At 38.1% G+C, this 19,854-nt stretch overlaps 1 protein-coding gene across 4 annotated transcripts; it reads left to right on the top strand.

The window, feature by feature from the left end:
* Positions 1–562: 562 nt before the first annotated feature.
* SLC25A16 (solute carrier family 25 member 16) lies at positions 563–19,377 on the top strand. 4 transcript variants are annotated; one of them, XM_088059727.1, is made up of 10 exons: positions 563–839; positions 1,529–1,633; positions 4,405–4,497; positions 6,607–6,740; positions 8,371–8,434; positions 13,832–13,953; positions 14,474–14,540; positions 15,196–15,358; positions 16,255–16,323; positions 17,820–19,377. In XM_088059727.1, the coding sequence occupies exons 4-10, from the start codon at positions 6,678–6,680 to the stop codon at positions 17,974–17,976; spliced, it is 705 nt and encodes a 234-aa protein (XP_087915853.1). In that variant the 5' UTR covers positions 563–839; positions 1,529–1,633; positions 4,405–4,497; positions 6,607–6,677; the 3' UTR covers positions 17,977–19,377. The 4 variants fall into 4 exon arrangements, with proteins under 4 accessions (XP_087915853.1, XP_087915851.1, XP_087915852.1 ...); XM_088059725.1 differs by having other exon boundaries at positions 563–879; XM_088059726.1 differs by lacking the exons at positions 563–839; positions 1,529–1,633 and adding an exon at positions 2,062–2,178.
* Positions 19,378–19,854: the final 477 nt, after the last annotated feature.

Here is a 19,854-nt window from a genome sequence, read left to right as displayed (position 1 = left end):
CACTGTGTTTATTCTAAATATTTCCTGACAGATGTTTCTGACCTGCAGTGGACTACAGTTTGCTGCCAGTTTCTATTTTCATTGGAAATCTTCACTGCATGATTGTGCATGAGTAATAAAAAGCATTACAGCAGAACAATTGTGTAGTGCCTTGGACTACATCTACACTTCATCTGGCAAGACATGGTTAATTGTGCATGTACAGACCCAAGAGTTTTGGGCGTTTCAAGGCTACTGCACTTTTGCAGTAAGCCATGTGACACAGGGGTCACATAGGGAACACCTCTTCATGCCACCTGAAAGAAACAAAGGGACCTGCTTAGCCAGAGAAATTTGGCACTCACTGTATTACTGCAGACTCAGTAACTCTGATCAGTCAAATCCTTCTGTTCACTGAAGACCCCACTGACAGGGCCTGTTGGGGTCCTGAGGGTATCAACAAGGTTTAATGACCAGCCTCACCTGGGGCTTCCACTACACACTTGATTCCTGGTGGGTGAGCATTTAAACTCAGGCCTGGTTAGGTAACTGCTTCTGATATAAGCTCTGGTGTAGGCACTAGTTGTTTTGGGTGTTGGTTCTAGTCTTATTTGTTTGAGTTTGGTTTCTAGATGATCCTCTGGTGTGTCTCTGGCTCTGTTTTGGGCCTTCTCTTCTGTTCCTTTCTTGCCTAGATGTACCATAGAGCTGCTTTGGGCCCTTGCTGAGGCTGGAGCCTGTTCCCAGCACCCAGCTCTGCAGGACTGTGCCTTGTCAGTGAAGGGACCTCGTGTGCTGTGGTCTTATTTGGCTCCTTGCTCACCTCAGGAAAAAACACTTCTGTCTACTTGCTGACAGAGGTAAAGAGAGTTCAAGACAGCACAGTGCCAAGGAGCTGAGGTTTGTTAGAGTAGCTGTAATCTGCAAGCTGTGATTTTTGTGGTAGGGGAAGAATAATTCTCGTGTGGGGAAACACACTTCTGATGTCTGTAGATGTGGTTTGGGGCAAATAAACAGGCAACTGGATAGGTATTATGTCAGATCACTAATTAGTAAAGACCAGAAGCAAGTCTAAAGACTTAAAAAAAGCTTACTGCCCAGAGATATGACACTGATGGTAATTTGTACAGCTATCCCAAAATAGGGCTTGGTGTACACCAGCATTTTAAGAGCACTGAAAATAATCTTTTCAGCAACCACTACTGTGAGGAGAGCTTACCTAACTAGAACATTGCCAGTCTATTTTAATTAATATATATTTAAAATGTGTTTAGAAAACTAAGCTTCTTTAACAACAAAAAAATCAGGAACAAATTACAATTGAAAAACTACCTACTTGCTTGATTTTTTTCTTCAAATTTGTAGCTCTGCTCCTGAGTGTTGTAATTTTAATGTCTCCCCTACTGATTGTTGATTTACTGGGGGAGGATGCGGTAGTGTCACACATGAGTGTAATGCAAATTATATTAAAATTGCTGATAACTTTTAAGAATGGGTCATAAAAGAGATGTCACCGGAGAAATTCTGTAAAAGGTGTAAACATTTCAAGGTAAAAAGATGAAGTGACAACTGGGAGAACGTTAAGATTTAAAGGTGCAAATGAACTACTACAGGGGCTAATGAAGAAAACAGACCTTGAGAGCACTTTATGCCAGTAAGTATTTTAAAAAACCCAGTAAAGCTAGGCACATAAAGCTCATTGTTGAATTCCTTTGTGTGTTAACATATCTATGTAAGACATTCTGTTTAGCTCTGCAATGCGAGTTTTTACTGCTTTTTCTAAAGAGTATGCACACATGAGGCACCCTTCCCTAAATTATGAGGCTTGACAAAGTATCTTGAAATATCCTGCCCGTAGCTAAGAGAAGTAACAGCCCATCTATGTGATTATTGATTTTTCTAGTCTGTGGTGAAACTCTAGAAACTTGATGACTTTCAGCTGTTAGTGCAGTGGCAATGCTTTTCTGTGTGAAATCAGTAAATTACATTCCTACAGCTGGAGCTGTTAACAGAGTATGGTTGCTGTGGTGGGAGGAGGCTTTTCCTGAGCAGAAACCCAAAAGAATAGAAATTGGGTGGAGAACATGGCATTAACAGTGGCTTAAAAACCTGCTTCAATAACTCACAGAACAGTTGCCTTTCCATTAGAGACTTACAGTGACTTAAAAAAAAATTAATTTTGCAGAGGTATTACAAAAGGTAAAAAGGCTTGAGGGTTTTCTGCTACTTATTTAATGTTTTGTAGAAGAAATCTATTTTTAAAATTTTTGTTAAAAGAATGAGTATTTTAACAGCCATTTCCCAAACATATAAATGATGCAATGATCAAATAGAGCAAAATGAAGTTGTCTTGATTCTGTCACATGCTTAATTTTAAGGAATATAATCTACTAAAGGGAAAAATGAATAGATTTTTTTAAAAGACAATCTGACACAATTTAAGGAAAAAGGAAAAGGAAACAAAAATATTCTGGCAATTTTTTTGGAAAGTGGCTCCTTTTACTGGTGCAAGTGTTGAGATCTGTTTCCCTGGTTTCTTTGTTTTAGAAGACTAACTTTTAAAAAAGGTATATTAATATATGTAAAATACTTGAAATCCAGGTCAAGATGTATAGGGCAAAAAGTATATAAGGAATAGGTGAATAACAGCAGGAAACTAAGAGTAAAGCTGACCCCATGAGCTTTTTCACCAGCTGTCAGCAGGCATCAGGTGTGTGCTCTCCCCTTGCTCCATGCACCAGCATTCAGAGGATGCACTTGTGTTTATTTTTTTAATTCAAGAGCTGAAGACAAAAGGTCAAATGCCTCCTGGAAAGCCTGTATTCAAGAGAGACATTGTAGAAAATCTAAAAAATTGTCAAAAACGTTGACAGCTGCAGAATGATACTGCGTTTGACCTTTCTGATTCTAAAATCAGGTTTTTTTATCTTTTTTTCCAGTGTTTACCCTTCTGGTGAATTTTAAAGCTTGCATATAAATCAGCATAGTGAGCAATTTTTTCTGAGCATGAAATCATAATTGTAGACAAAAGGAATGTTCACGTTCTAGCACGAAGTTGAAGTAGCTATCTAAACGGCTAAAAAGAAATCGATGTATTTTACAGTACAGTCTTAACTAGAGCCGTTTAGGTTTTGGTTATGTGCGCCCATAGGTCTAAATACAGGTATCTGTTTGCGAAGCGTGCGGATGGATGTTTTTAAGGGGCAGCAAGCCATCCCCGGGGGCACTAACAAAGGCGTGCCCCGGAGCGGGCAGAGGGTGAGAAGCGGCTCGGCCGGGGTTAAGCCGGCCCTTCCCGCGGGCAGAGGGCGAGAAGCGGCTCGGCCGGGGTTAAGCCGGCCCTTCCCGCGGGCAGGCTGCGGAGGGCTGGCCCGGCTGCCGGCGCTGACGCGACCCGCAGGCGCCGCGGCGTGGCCCGGCCGCGGCTCGGCGGGGCCGCCCCGAGCTCCGCCCCTGCGGCGCGGCGGGGGCACCGCGCTGCCCCTGCGGGAGCCGGCACGGCCCGGCCCGGCCCGGCCCCATGGCTTCCCCTGCGGCCGCGGCGCCCGGAGCCGCGCTGCCCCCGGCCGCGGCGCGCCGAGACTTCTACTGGCTGCGCTCCTTCATCGCCGGAGGTGGGTGCCCCGGGCTGGGAGCGGCGGCAGGCGCGCTTCGGTGTCGCTGTCCCCGGTGAGATTGCCGCCGGCTCTCATCGCCTGGGGAAGCGGGGAGCTCTCTTTTCCTTTCCCCCCCTAAGGAACTAGCGCGGGTGGCGCGGTGCACGCCAGTGACTCGCACGTGTGTCAGGAGCAGCGAGGAGCCGCGGTCAGCCGCCAGTTAAATGTTCCCAGAGCACAAACCCTCGTTGGGGTGCTCGGAGAGGGCGGGTTATCCCTATCCTCAGACTGTTGAGAACATGAAGGTGGTGTGAAGGGGCGAGCCTGGCAAGCACAAAGCCACATTAATAATCTCCTAGAGGAAAAGCCTGTTTATTCTTCGTGTAAGGTGTTGTCTCAGCTGTCTGATTTGATCGAGGTAGGAGCAGGGTGCGTTTATTTCAAGTTCTTATATCATGCCGCCCTCTCTGATCTCATTCTCAGACACGTAGCCCACCTCCTTGGGAGCATCAGCAAGGGCTGTTTCCCCGCAAAAGGGAAGGAGGAAATGGGAATGAAAACTCTTGAGTAACTTGCAGGAAAGTTTCTTCTGCAATGACCTTAGCAGCTGAGACAGACAGTGGCCTGGGTTTTTGTAAACAGGAAAAGTAGCTTAAATGTTTCACTAAGGCTTCAAAGGCTTTGTAACATCTAATAGAAGCTGTTTACTTGACATTAGGGCTTTTTCCAGTTCCTGACTGAATTAACTACATTAGAAAAATCCCTTATTTAACTGCTGACCTCAAGAATTTTTTTCATCCTGTCACTTTTCTGTTTGTCTCTTGGAAAGGTGTTGCAGGATGTTGTGCCAAGACAACTACTGCACCACTGGATCGAGTAAAGATTTTGCTGCAAGCTCATAACCACCATTACAAACATCTAGGTAAGATGGCTGCGGTGTGTCTCAGTTTTGGTTTTAAATGCAGTGTTTGTGGTTTGGGTATATTGATTTCCTCAGTGATGAGTCTGATAGAAAAGGTGCTTATCAGACAGCAGGTTGTATCTGTCTGGTCAGGCTGTGTGCCATGTTTTGTTACTGTTTGAGAAGAAAGACAAAGCCCTGTGTAAGTTGTGGTATCAGTTGATGTGTTAGAGATGTCAGAATAATCCTCAATAAGGCATGTAAGAGCTAGGCTTGATCTGCTGCTTACAGAAGGCAGCAGGAGATTGGGTAATCACAGCTTCAAAGCTTGGATCATTTCAGTACAAACTCTGCTGCAGTGGGTGCCAGCTCCCAGGGGCCGTGGGGATCCTGTTTTTCAGACAGGGATGGCTGGTGGGAATTGGAGAGCAGAGGTTTGTGTCTGGTGTAGGTGCAGGTGGTCTGTGCTCAGCATCTGTGTTTCATCACGGTGAGAGAGCAAACTCACATTCAGAGCTGTTCTCTGCAGGCTGTAACAGTGCCCTCTCGTGCAGAGTATTTGAGCCATTTGTGTCAGATGTTACTGAAATATTGTCGTAACTTGCTCCAAATTTTAAGTGTTGCAATTATGGGGGAGAAAAAAAAAATTGAATTGGCTAATTTTGCATGTAACTAAACTTGTTATTAACTTAGATGCTAAAGATAATGTTTTTTTAAAAGTTGGAAAAATAATTAATTACTAAATCATGAAATTCAGTGGATATATATATATATATATATTCGCTATGGCAAAAAGGGAAACACAAGCAATGTGTTTTAGTAATAAAGACACAAGTATACACTCAAGTCTAAGACTTGAAGGGTGAAATAATTGGTTTGACTGGGATTTTTAATCTTCATTTTCAATTTGCTTTGTACTGTGCCATAGTTGGCAATTAAAATCTCATGTTCTTCCCTGTTTTGGGAGTCAGATGTGATGCTGATTATTTGAACGGTGCCTGATTTGAATGTGTGTCCGTGTTACAAAAAAGGAGAATTATGTGGATGAGGTACCTGTAAATGCAGAGACACGACGGGTCAGTTCATCAAAAGTCCTCACTATGTGTTTTTATACCCTTCCCTTGTGGAGCTTGTGCCATGTGGATCTCTGGTGTGTTCTAGGAAAGAGAAACAGTAACTCGTCATTGCAGCATAGAGAGAAATTCTGGTCTTGGCATAAATAAGTTCAGAGGCATGTAATAAGCATGACATCTTAAAAGTAAATAAACTATTAAATATGTAATAATATATTCCTATACAGTGATACAGTAACAAGGTGCACTAATCTATTCATATTCTTAGAATCCCAGAAACTATACTTGTTTTGTTTGAAATTCAAATGAAAGTTTGGCACTCTTTTCTTCCTGCCTGAAAACAAGATGTCTTTTTCATTTTCTGCTCTTATTTAGTGGTTGCATATGAACCAAAACTGTTTGACTATCATAGTTAATTCTTTTTTAGAATCAAACTAAGAAGTGAGTTTGACAGCAACAGTGCTAGCTAATGTTTATACAGTAAAACTATGCGTTTTTGCCCAAACTTTGTGTGATCTTGCATTATTTCACACCAATTAAAAGGAAGTAGGATTGTTTCTTGTTGCAACAACTCTGAGATAAAGATTGTGAGATGTTTAAGTCATAAGTAATGACAGTCTTCAACATGTTTACTTGATTTCCTCAGTGATGGAATTTTAATTAATCTGCAATTTAGCATGTAGCAATATCAGATTGTTTTGCCATGGTTTTAGATTTTAAAGTATTATTTATTTATGTAGAAGGGACTGAATTGTAAGTCACAAGGTTCCCTCCCGTGTGTTGCTGGCATTGGGCTGCTGTGGGTGGGTAGTGGCACCTGCAGTAGGATTGCTCACAGTCCAGGCCTCACTGAGTCTGGGAGATGAGAAAACTGATAAAACTTAACCTTAGGCTCTCCCTTCCAGCAGTGTCTGGGCACTGAAAGTGGATTTTCCACAGTTACATGAGCAACGTGATGCAGCCTTAACTTTATATGCTTAATTTCATTACAGTAGCATTTCCTTGATTTTGTTTTCCTTCCCCACAGTGTTAAAGACCTTTCTTTGTATTGCTGCAGGAGTATTTTCTACGCTGTGTGCTGTCCCCAAAAAGGAAGGTTACCTTGGGCTGTATAAAGGAAATGGGGCGATGATGATTAGAATCTTTCCTTATGGCGCTATTCAGTTTATGGCATTTGACCAATATAAAAAGGTAACTGAATTTATTGTTTTCCTTTTCTTCTTTTTTTTTTTCTGCTTGCAATGAATACAGACTGGTGGAGTGAGTGAAACAAACACTGAAACTTCTGTGTCTTATTAATTAGCTACACATCTTCTCTAAGGTTGCTTAATTTTATCACAATTTACTCATTAAAAACAACAGGCAAGCTTTTGCAATGTTGCTTAAGGAAAAAGAAATTCACACTGACTTCTAAATGTTTGTATTGTTGAGAATAATACCCTTTCTTTTGATGAAAAGAAAAGGTAGTTTTAAAGTCTTCTGTTATTTGTATTGCTATGAGGTAGCCCTTTGTGAATAATGTAGGAAAAAATGTAGAATGAAACAACTTTATTGTATTTATGTTGGGATTCTTAGTACTTCATGGATGAAGTGACTTAAACTTGAAAGTCTGGATATGACTGTTCTATTTGACCTGACAAATTATTATGTCAGGTTGTAGATAAAAATGACCTTGAAGATAAAAATGCTCATTCCAGGGTCCTGCAAGATTTGTGGATTCTTTTCTGTTTTCCTGCATTTACCCTTTCATAATAAATCTTTGCATTATCTCATGGAGGTCAGTTGTGTTAGCATCAAAGTGTTTTTAAACATTGCTGTTTGTGGTAAAAAAATGCCATTTTGCTATATTAGTGAGGAGAAATTTCATGTTTGAAAGGTCAGATTTAGTACCCAGACAATAGTATAATATTTACTGAGGACAGTGGGATTGAAATTTTGATTCCCTAAGAGTAAATTTCAGAAGACTGATACAAAGGAGTTCTGTAATGGGTTTTGTGGGTTCTTTTTTTTTTTTTTTGTGCTGTAATCATGAACCCTGTTGATCAGTGCATGTTTTATGTCATGTGGAATAAAAGACTGCATGCCATGCTTTATAATTGAAATGATTTATGAATCTGCAATTTCAAGAACCCAGTTAGTATCACAGCACTTTCTTTTATCTATTAATTGACCAGAAACCTTCACAATATTTTGCATGGATATGTAAAAGAAAAAAAAATTCTTAAAGGAGGAAGATATGAAATGATATTTATAGCAGAAAGTCTCAGTTTTTTGATAAAAGCCTGGAAGCTAATTTCTAACTTCCTTCCAGGCCATAATTAACTTAGCAAGTTCTTGCTCTGAAATGTTGTCCTTTTTCTCTTCCTTTTTATTTCTCCCTTTTTCTTTTTCTTTCTTTTAATCCAGTTAAAATCTTTATGGGAGTGTTTCACATGATGTGCATGTAAGAAAAATTGACTCTTCTTACTTTTCAACTTTGTTCAGTGTCCTTTGCTCTCTACATGTTCAGTTTTCTTTGTTTAACACACATTAATGATAACTAAATAAACAATCTAGCTTCTGAAGTGAACAGTACAAATACTTTCAACTCATTGTTTTGCTTTTGGTAGAATTTTAGTACTTCCATGCTTTTAATAAGAAATTGGAAACTGCAGCAGTTAAAAAACTCTAACAGTAATTAAATGTCCTGGATTGAATTTGTAGCATTGTAAATTTCTTGGAAACCGCTGCAGAGTTTGCACTAATGTGCTAATAAACTTTGTGCTGTGTTTTCCCTGTCTTTTCTGATATCTGACTACTGTAAATGTTCCATATTGTGTAGGTAATAAAGAAACAGCTTGGGATTTCTGGGCATGTGCATCGATTAATGGCTGGATCCATGGCAGGTATAGTTTTGTACTTGGATTTCAGACATGCCTTTTGCTGAGAAGTTAATATTCATTCGGAGAATGATTTGATGTATTGTTGGGTCAAGCTCCTGCAAATTTGTATTAAGCAACTGTACTAGTAAATGGTTAATTTAATGTGGTTGCCTAATTGAAATCTGTTTGTCTAAGAGTATTCTTTAAAATATATTTGTGCAAGTGGTGAATTCTGTGCTATGTTGTTAAGCACAGTTTTTTTATAGTCTTTTATTATTATGGCATTTAAAAAAGTGTAAAAACCAGGGGCATCGATATGTAAGTATAAAGCTGCAGGTTCTGGTAGAATTAGCTCATCAGCCCCTCTGCCACTGCTGCTAGGTTGAATATAAGCCCACAGAAACAGAGAACTGTGGCTTCTTAAATGAGTAGTTTCTTTGGATTTGCCAGAAATGTCTGTACGTTTCCATGTCCAGTGCAGGATTGTCATGATGCTCCTTAGATCATATATGTGAATGTTAAAATCTCTCATTTATTAATTAGTGCAGTAGCAGCAGAAAAACCCATCAGTAAACTGCCAGTGTATGTTATGATTATATATTTGTTTTCCTCTTACTAGTCATTGAGTCAAAGGTAGCTAAGAAAAAAACAGGGGAAGGTAAGTAATAGTGGACTGAGTTTTAATTGAAGGGCTTCTAATGTGCTTTTAATTTGTAAAATAGGCTTAGTACTGTGTAGTGACAGTCCTTAAATAGTTATGGGTTCATATTTAGCTTCTTTTGGAAAGAAAATACTGGGATTTTTTAATACTACCTTCAGTTAAACTAGGAAGGTCTCATAAAAATAGTCTGGCTTTGTGTGGCATCAGAGGAAAGAGAATGAAATTAAACAATAAGAAGAGTCCTAAAAATTAACAAAACCTGTTTGTTTTTGTTGTAAGATATGTTCCAGAATTTGGCTGGCTTTCTATCTGAAAAGTCAAAAAAACCCTAGATCCATAGTTTTTTTTTTTCTTCTTTCTTTTTTCCTTTCCCCTGGCTTTAACTGTTCTGAGAAACATTTTGAAATTCACTTTTCCCCCCATCCACCCAGAAGATTATTATTATTATTTTTATTAGCTTTTCCAGGAGCTTTGTCAGAGACTAGGAACCCGGCTTGGGAGGCACTGTGAAAACCCTGAATAATCAGCTTAATCTGTCAGTGTTGGATGGGGTGGAATTCTTCCCGTAAATAAATTAATAGCATCTGGCATTTTTGTAAGCACCTTACTGGTTAAATCTGGTTTGTGTGGTTAGAGTAACAGAAATAAATTAATATACAGAGCTATCTGGCAATCACAATCTGCTTTATCTGGTGTGTTTAAGTACAATATACTCAATAGTTCCATTTTTAGAACCCCAAAAGTGAGGAACTGAGCTTCAGTTGGGGGTGAAATCAACACAGCAGTTAAGTATATATATAGTGTCACATGTGAGTGTCTCACTATTTGTTTACTTGGTGGCATTAACTGCTTCTTGGGATATTCGTTAGATAATAAGAGGCAGAGGATTTATCTTAAGTATATCAAGGAGATATAGGGGAGGAAGGAGGCGCTGAGTAGAGAGATTGAAATCTGGTACAGAAGTTTCCTAGGTTTGCAAACAAGAAAGAAAATATTTAAAAGCAATTGGTAATATATTTCTTGCCTTCCTTCCTGCACTGGCTCCAATAAAGGATTTTTTTCTGTGTCTTCCACACTGAAGATGATGTGCTGCACAAACCCCAGTGCTGGTGCAGAGGGGTCTTCACAGCTTCACAGGCTGCAGTTTTAAGAAGTTGAGAATAGATAATCTGTATTTATTTTAACTTCTTGTTCCCTCTCCACCATCTAGCCAGGCAGCTGTCTGCTTTCACTTCTCTGTACCCAGTGACTTAAGTCTTGTTTATGTCAGTGTTTCCAACATGACTAGTGGTCATCAGACCTGAATCGGCTTCAGAGCGGTGGGAAACATTTCAGTGTCTTCTGTAAGTGATAAACAGGATCAAAAGCATATCCACAGGGGAAGTGGGGATGGGGGTAGTGGAGAGAGAGAAAAGAAAAGCCTATTGTAATGCATATATTTAAGGAGACCAAGTTAAAGTTACTGTGGAAACTCTAACTCTGAATTTCCTGAGTCTTGTGTGATTCAAATTTCAGCTGTAACACTTCATTAACGGGTAAGCAGTGTATAGCTTCTTTAAGGAAGGACAGAGCTGGGCAGAAGAGAAATCACAGAGGTTTATGGGGTTTAGGAAAGAAAATTATCAAATAACAACAAAAATGAACAAGTAACATTAAATAAAACATCACAGGATGATTTTACTTTTTTTTTAAGTTTTCTAATAGACAAATCCAAATTAAAAGACAGAAATGTGTATTTCCTCTTCTGCACTTGATTAACTTCAAAATAACAAAGCCAAAAAAGACTAGATGTTATCTAGAATAAACTCAAGTCCCATTAAACTAATACAGAAAGTATGTTTTTGTTTTTAGCTTTTTACTTTTACTAAAAGTGATTGAAAATAGTACTGACCTAGTATTATCTAGGAAGGATATTGGCTGTCTCCATTTTAAATAGTATGTAATTAACAGTTACAGTCAGCATTTAAAAAAAAATCTGGTCTAGTTCTTTGGATGCACTATGGAGGGAAACAGAATTACATATTGGACATAAAGAAATAATTGGGCCGATGAATTAGGCATTCTTTAACCTGTCTGATAAATGTTTTTTTGTCATCAACAGTTTCTGTGTGTTGCAGTTTCTGAAGCTTTCTTTTGTTCAGAAGATGCTACTTGGCTAAATTAATCTTTATATTTGCTAAGGAGCAAATCTTCCTGAGATCAAGGCTGTGTCTTGTGCTTACTCCTTTTTGAGCTTTATTCCTTGGAATCTCCTGGCTTAATTTGATCTCTGGAGCCACTGATAAAGTACAAAGAGCATGATACAGAGATGATAAAAACTTGCATACCAGCTGTATTTGTAATGTAAATGTATTTTGCTTGTGTTTTTTTCTTGCTCCAGATAGTTTTGTTTTGTTTTTTTATTTTTCTTTCCAAAGAAAGTAAGTTACTAAGAACAGAGGGATAGTAGGAAAATTGGGAGACAGATGAATCCCTTTAGAGCTAATCTCACTATTAGCTCCCAAAGCCTGAGAAGCAAATCAAGGACAGACTAATGTGCTTCACTGTCATCCTGTCTTTAGTCTATGTAACCCAGTATCTTGTCCCCAAGAGTGGTCAAAAGTGCTTGAGGACAATATGGGAAGAGTGGTCTTTCCCTGGCTTCTGGGTCAGCACTGGCAGTGAAAAAGTCTGCTAGTTTTGAGGAAGTGGCTCTTCCTCAAGAAGGGAGCAGCTACGTTCCCCTATGATGATTATTTCAGATAAGCCAGTGGGAATTGCTGCATGCATCTCTGAACTGTTGAATCTCTTGAATCTGGCCTGTTTAACCTAAGCCAGGAGAGATTTTTGGCTTAGCTATCATGAATGGGGATAGACTATGTTCACTAAATAGTGCATTTGCCAAGCTCTTGGTTGGTCTGTTGTTAGCCTTTGTTCAGAGGAGGTTCCTGGATAGATATCAGTGCATGATTGGAAAGAAGTGAGGGTAAAGTCTGTTTTCTGGAGTGGGATGACTTTCCTGTGCACTCTTAAGCTCTGTAAAAGTGCTTCCTCCCCACCCCTCCCCCTTATTTTCTTAAAACTGCTTGAATTAATCTATTTTATGATATTTCTGGACATGTCAAGGAATCCATTAAGGAAAGGCTCTAGACTGAGGGATTGCATTTCATGTAAGTCAGTGGAAACAGTCTTGAAGTGTTTTGCAGCTTCCAACTTTTGAATCCTGTGGGTGAGACAACTTAAGAAATAAACTGCAGATGTCTGCTTTTTGTTCAGAGGACTTGTCCAAAATCTCCAAAAGAGGTGTTTTTGTCTTCTGAAATTAATTACTGGTGGGATAATCCAGAATCTCACAAACTTGGCTCTCAATTGAGAGTTGACCAGTGTCAGATTTTTGATAGCTCACTGACAGTGGTTTTTTTCCTCACCATCTAATCCCGATAACTTTCAGATCATTCAGATTATCAGAGCAGTGTTTTTTAGTTTTTTGGTTTTTTGACTCCAGGCATAAAAGTTATGAAGAGCTTGTTTGCAGGAGTTGTGTTTGGATTCCGTTGTTGGTTTGTGTTTGCTTTTTTTCTTCCCCTTTATGGATTTGTCTTGGCCTTGTGGAAAGGAGGGGAGATGATACAGCTACAAAAAGAGGTGTCATTGAGAGACTATTAAAACTTAAGAGGAAGTGACAATTTCCTGCCAGAATGAAAAACATGCTTATCTTCTGCAGGACCAGTTTAAAAAAGCTACATTTGGCTGTATCAGAGCAGTTGCTAGAAAACAATGCCAATTACAAAGGTTTTTACATTCTTTTTCACCTTTTCCCAGATTTTCTTTGTGTTTGAGTTTTGGGGTTTTTTTGGTGACTGTGGTGTACCATCAGAAAATGACCACTGTTGTCAGTCAACAGTTTTAACTATTCCCTCCAAACAATTTGTCAGCCATGAAGTGGTTTACCTCAATACCTAGCAGTTGGAAATAATTTGTTACTCAGGTAACTATTAGAATTGTTGTTTTTTGTACTGGAGTTGTGTTTCCAGAATTGTAAGTTGGCCAGCATGTAAGCTGTTTTGAAGCAGCTCCTAACTGGATGAGTTCTAAGATTTGATTTTTTTTTTTTCCTTTCATCTTGCATCTTAAGTCCAGAAAGCTTTTCTGTTCAGTTTTAAAATAGAAGTGCTGATGTAATATGAACTATTAAAATGCAGTAATGCAACACAGTTAAATACTTCTCTTCAGTATGAAGCTCTGTTTTAGATGTAATTAGAATATATTTAGTGTGCTACTAGAATATGTTTAGTATTTTCAGATACAGTAGATAAATTAACGTATCTATACCCAGTAATCACACCAAATTCTGGCAGAACCTTTTTGGAATAAAACATGTAAATTTGGTGGTTTGAATTTTTGTTTTTAATATGGTAGGATTAGGTTTCATGGTTGCAATCCAGCAAATCTGATGTACTTGACTAGCCTGATTCTTAGGAGCTATGAATTTCAAAAAGATTGCTCAGGTGAATATAGTCAGGCCCATAAATCTTGGAAAGTCTAGGTGTGCTGCTTCAGTGAACACCAAGTAGAAACATAAATCCTTTGTGTGTTGCTGGAGTTAGTGTTCCTGTGTACTGATTATAAGTGACTTTAAGTGTTTCTTGAACAAAATAGTTTGTATATGCTATTGTATTCACTGCCAGAAAAGGAATTTTTCTACTTTTCAAAATAATCCTAGAATCAGATAAGGTGTAGGTGAGTTTTGTTTGCTTGTTTTGTTTTTGTTTTTAATAAAGGTATTACAGCAGTGATTTGTACTTACCCTCTTGATATGGTTAGAGTTCGCCTGGCGTTCCAAGTAAAAGGGGAACACAAGTACATGGGAATTATCCATGCATTCAAGATGATTTACACAAAGGTATTTTTTCTTTTAATCTTCAGTTCTGTCAAACCAAAATATGCTCTTTAAATAATGTTGCACTGCATTGAACATAATGGCTTAGTGCAAAATAACGTGACTTCATTGCGTGCACTTTGATTTTTTTAATATAAAAAGCTATTTGGATGCTGCTTTTGACTTAGGCTGCTGAGCTGTAGCTAAGGTTCATGTAAGTGGGAGGTCAGAAACAGCAGAGAAGCTGCTTTTCAAATAAACTACTTATGTTACCAAAAAGATTTTGGGGAGGAGGGCTCTGTTTAATGCATAAATGTTTCCAGTTACAATGTTGGGTGTAGATGTTTCTCCTTCATTTTCACTTACCTCCTGTGGAGCCAGGCAGTTGTCCCTTCTTCAGGCACAGGAAGCAGAACATGACATGAGCTCTTTGGTGGTAGATGGTGCTAGTCAGATTGCTGTCGTGGGAGTCCGTATGAACAGCTGGGTAACTCAAGACACTGGTTTTTCTTGCCACAAATGCTGCTGTGTTTTTCTTTCAAAGGAAGGTGGTTTTAGAGGGTTCTACAGAGGGCTGATGCCAACTGTGGTGGGAATGGCGCCATATGCAGGTAAGTTAAAACCAGAACGTGGCAGTCCTCCAGCATTTGTGTGCTAGTAAATTTGTTTAATATATTTGCACACCTAGTTAATTAGCTTCTGTCCAAATCATCTTCAATGATGCTTCTTAAAAAGTGTCTTCAACAGTCAAAACCTAGAATTCAGAGTGAGAAAGGTATACTAGTGGTTGTCTTGTCCTTCCCAGTTTTCCCCCAAGAAATCATGGAGGCTGTTTCTCTCAAACAGGCAGATCCTTGGGAGTGGGCACTCTGTAAATAACCTCCGTATTGGCTCCATCTCCTGGTGGCTTTTCCGTAAATACTCCTGCATGTAAAGCGGCGGTGATGTGGAACAGAGCACAACAGCCTGGCTAAACTACACTCGTTTTTAAAAGCTGAGAGGTGTCCCTCAGTTAGAAAGATTTTAGGAGCAAGGAAAGATTCTTGACAGCAATACAGCAACTTAAAACTCGCAGTCTGGCTTATTTAAAGCAAACTTGTAGCATTATGTATAAACACAAATTCATTTGGACAGAAGTTACTGCAGAAGTTCAAAATACTGTTTATCTATTTTTCTGCTTAAGACAAAAATAGTCTCATTTTGTAAATGCAGCTTTTTGTTTATGATGATACATCAACAAGTACATAAAATTAAATTTCCTTTTAGGTTTTTCGTTTTTTACCTTTGGTACCTTAAAGAGCATTGGACTTGCTCAAGCACCTAACTTGCTTGGACGGCCTTCATTAGATAACCCCGATGTCTTAGTTTTGAAAACACATGTAAATCTGCTGTGTGGTGGCATAGCTGGAGCAATAGCTCAGACGATATCGTAAGTTTGGGTATGGGGTTGGTTTCATCTCTGTAGCTGTTCATTCTAAAGAAACTTTTATCTTACACAGTTTAATCTAAGTCTGATTGTTAGTAAGGTTCTTAAATGAAATACTGAAATTCAGGTATTTCCTATTGTTGCAGTTACTAAATATCTATTTAATCTTCAGGGTCTTTTAAGAGTTATCCAGTGAGTCAATTAAACAAATTCAGGCAAATCTCCTAAAATCCACTGGAATCTTTTTTAGTAACAATCTTGTTTCTTAGCTTGTTTGTAAAGATAAAAAATTTTGACCCTGAACATAATTTGCACAATTTCATTATTCCAATTTACTTTCAAATCTATGTGACCTATGAAGCCATAGGAATAAAAAAAAAAAAATCAAAGCAAAAAAGTCTGCTTTGACAGACTTTCAGATAGTGTTTTTGGTATTTTTATTACTTTGCTTTTCCTTTCTCACCTATTCTTGTTCTATTTTATTTTGTCCATAAAATAAGTTAATTTAATGGACTTATACGGCATGGATTTTTCATTAAATCACTGCATTGCAAATAAAATTGCCTATTAATCCTTAAACTGTTAATTTTATTTTCAATGCTGGTGTCTTCCCCCTTCAGCATTTTACAGACTGTTTTATACTCTCATCTGATCTTCATGTGTCTTCCTTACTAATGCCAAATGGAATATATTAAGAGCTCTGGTTTGCTGGTTTTGTGTAAGGGGAGTCTCCCTTTTTGGAGAGCTTTCAGCTGTGTTGAGAATCTAAGCTGGATTCCTGACTCACTGAAAGGGGAGCTTGGAGGTTGCAGGTGGACTCCTTAGTGTTATTGTGTAAACAATATTCAAGCAGTTGTCACACATGTGCTTGAACTGCTGTTTAAATATCTTCTTTGCAGATATCCCCTGGATGTAACTCGTAGGCGAATGCAGTTGGGAGCGGTTCTCCCAGACTCTGAAAAGTGCCTGTAAGTATTTCCTTTGCATCTCTACTGAGTTCTTGGATGTCTGAGCTAAGTTCAATTCTTAATTTAAACCTTTCAGAATAAGAAAATCACCACCCCCCTGAACTACTATGTTGTTGATTTCTTCATTCTTTTAATAAAAAAGTTTCCCCACAGACAAAAGCTGACATTATCAATCTGGGATTAAAAAAGTACCTGAAATATAACAATGGCACCCTTGTTAGTAAATCCTGTATTTGTATTAGTAAAATGGTTTTTTTTTTGTATTTTAATGCAATTTGTGCTACCTTTAATATCAGAAAGATCTCTGAAAAAGAGACTGAATGCTTCTACTGAAATGAAATAGTTTCAGTGTGTATTTTAATGGTGCAGAGTCTGTTCTATAAGATGATTTTGCATAATACAATTTTATTTGAGCTTTTTTGCACTTGCAGTAGTTTTCTACACCTCACACACTGAAGTTCCTCCAGTAGAAGTGGAAGCACCATAATACCTTAAAAATCAGAATAGTATTAAATCAGCTCTCATCTTGAGAATCTTTCTAAATTTCAAATTGTCTCAATCAAATTCAATTCTGGGACAGTTTTGGTTAGTTTCAATCTTGTGGAATTGTGTATGTCTGAATCCAGTGCAATTCACTGTGAACCTCCTGTGTGGAAAGTTGGACCTACCAAGAACAGCCTGAGTGACCTTTCACAAACAACCTCAATGTTGTTTAACTGTGAAGAAGTTCTGTTTTCTTTACCAGCCATTTTTAAAAAAAATTTGCTATTATCCATTTCTGATACTTTTAAAATAAAAATGTGTTCATTGTTCTCAAGGTTCTAGTTTTTGCGTTTGTGAGGACTATTTTTACAGACCTGAGGATTCCCAATTTAACAATTTTATTGTGACTGTGCTTTGAAGGTACAGACACAGGTATATCTTTAGAGGATGATAGGAAAAAGCAAGCAGGAAGCCTCAAAGCTTTGGAACATATGGGAGATGCTCTCCAAGAGCACTGTCTTCAATAGCATGGAAATACCAAGCACCTTAAGTGCTTTCCATTTCACATTGTTTGCTTAGTTTCAGTGCATGTGAGGAAAGGTCTCTTTGCGTATACAGTGTGATTTCTGCTTTTAATAAGGTCAAATATTATATAGTCAGATTATTATTTGTAAAAGGAATTGATGCTTCTCAGCTTCTTCCTGCCCGTTAGGCAAGAGACTGTTCTGCTGTAAAATACCTTAATATGTCTTGTAGGGTAGATGTTTTCAGACTGACACTTGTTTAGCTGAGACTGCACTGTCCTCTTTCCAGTTCCCAACCCTTAGGTTCAGATTCCTTGAGGAAGCTTAAGTTGTCTTTTTAGTCATATGTGGCTTTACTATGTGGAATGCCACGGGTTTTTCTCCATGGATCTCTTAAAACCCAAGTAAAAAAGTGTCTTGTAATTAAAGAAAATTATTTTGATACTGAATACGTGTATCCACTAATGATTTGAGTTCTTATTTTTCCAGTACAATGGTGCAGACACTGAAATATGTGTATCAGCAACATGGAGTACGAAGAGGACTGTACCGTGGTTTATCCTTAAATTACATTCGTTGTATTCCTTCCCAGGCTGTGGCTTTTACCACATATGAACTTATGAAACAATTCTTGCACCTCAACTGATTGTTTCTTTCAGAAGACTAAAAAACTTACAATATCAAAACTACAATATCAATCATCAAATGATCTTGATGAATAAATTACTTGAAGCTTAAAAACAGCTTTCTGTTACTGTGGACCTGCTGTTGTCTGACATCTTTATTTGCCAAAATGCAGTTAATTTCCTGGAGTCAAAACCAGGTGACGCATCAAAATAAACATTAGCTAGCTCCAAACACTTTTTTTTGCACTTGATCTTCTAGGCTTCATTAGATGAATTTTAGGAATGACACAGTTTTGGAGATGACACCCATGTTTTATACGGGTTCCAAGCTGTTAGTTATTTAGCTTTATCACCATTCCAGGAGTTACATGCTGCTGATTATGCTGCTTTTTAAGCTACTAATTAGGCATCTGTTGTTATTTAAAAGTTAAATGGAATAAACTGATTTGAACATAATGCCATGATTTTGGCATTCAGATGCTTGCCAGGTCTGCAGAAGCTGAGCTTGGCAGATCACAGTGTAAGCAGCCTTTTATTTGTGTTCTGTACAAGTTTTCTGTATGCAAGAGCAATGCATTTGTCTTCAGACTGCTACACAGGAAAGTCTTCAGCCATTTCAGTTGGAATCAGCAGGATGTATTTAGCAGTATTAGAAATCTTGCAATTTGGAAACCAGTTTCTTGGCATACATTCTAAGAAATGCTGTACTACACAAATAAAAGCAGGGGGGAATTTTACAGAGAAAAGATGTCCATGTGGCAGGTTGTAGGGGCCTAATCTTGGAAAGCTTTTCTGTGGAGCTGAAGGTTCTTGATTTGGTTTATTCAAGGCTGAGTAGGTTATGTACTTCCCAGTACTAGCTGGTGTAATCAGGTTTTTACTTACCTTAAACCATGGCGACAAAGAAAACTGCATGCTGCTGCATTTACTTGTTTAGGTGTGTGGACCACATCCAACCTCACACAGAAAGGAAAATTAAGATTGTATTGGCGTCTGTAGGTGTGTGTACGTACTGTTTCTGAAGTATGGTATGCAATAGACTATTGCATGTTTTGCCTCCTCCTATAATTCCTTTTCTGGAAGGAATTATTTTATACACAATTCGCATTGGTACTCTTGATTTTACTCACTTGATTCAGGAAACTGTAAAGCATTTACTTCATGTAAGTTATTTATTGTAAATATTTTAGTGTCTTATAATTGGCGATGGTTATGTTAAGTGGTGGATGGTAGGACTGATTTGCTTAATTCTGACAAATTTAACAAACTGGATTTTCAGTTATATATTCAATACGAACTTCTGTGGCTCAATTTTTTTCCCCCAGTTTCTTAAAAACATGTATTTATTTGAAATTTACGGTGTACCTCTGGACAGAGAATGAAATGTATCTGGATATATTTTATTAAAATTTTTGAACTAATGTCTTTGTGTGATTTGTGTATGTTGCAACCAGGAAGAATATATGTTTCTGGAGTGAACTGTGTTTGCCCTAACAGGTAGATAAGTACAAAATTGTCATTTTTAATTTGACATCAAATACACTTTTTCATTTTATCTTTAGTTTCAAGTAAAGGAAAGCTAGCCAATATCACAGTGAATTTTTACATTTTGAAGTTCTTGGAGTAGAGATAAATCCACTCTATTAGAAAAACTAAGGTGCCTTTCTTTCCCCTGTATTGTTTTGCTGTGTGAGCAAATAAGCCTGTTTTTTTCCACGTGAATACTGTTAGGGATTATTAAGTTAAGAGTTTTACATCCTAATTCTGCTACCAAGGATAGATTTGAGGACCATCATGCTAAGTTTATCAGTTGTTATGCAGAATAAAGCAGAACCCAGCATGTTCATGCCTGAGAGGAAGAGAACATAAAAAGTGTCTTGACTTTTTTTACCAGATTT

Source organism: Pseudopodoces humilis, chromosome 9 (genome assembly GCF_049639895.1).
Source record: "Pseudopodoces humilis isolate 2021_Gansu_Grassland_sample_001 chromosome 9, ASM4963989v1, whole genome shotgun sequence".
NCBI classification, from domain to species: domain Eukaryota; kingdom Metazoa; phylum Chordata; class Aves; order Passeriformes; family Paridae; genus Pseudopodoces; species Pseudopodoces humilis.
This window is presented reverse-complemented; position numbering and strand designations above follow the sequence as displayed.

Bases quoted from the DNA above. Each gene is read 5' to 3' on its own strand.
- SLC25A16 (XM_005530504.3), top strand. From the start codon at position 3,500: ATGGCTTCCCCTGCGGCCGCGGCGCCCGGAGCCGCGCTGCCCCCGGCC. The intron at 8,435-13,831 runs GTATAGTTTTGT...TTTTTAATAAAG, and splicing joins AATGGCTGGATCCATGGCAG to GTATTACAGCAGTGATTTGT. The intron at 16,324-17,819 runs GTAAGTATTTCC...TTATTTTTCCAG, and splicing joins CCAGACTCTGAAAAGTGCCT to TACAATGGTGCAGACACTGA.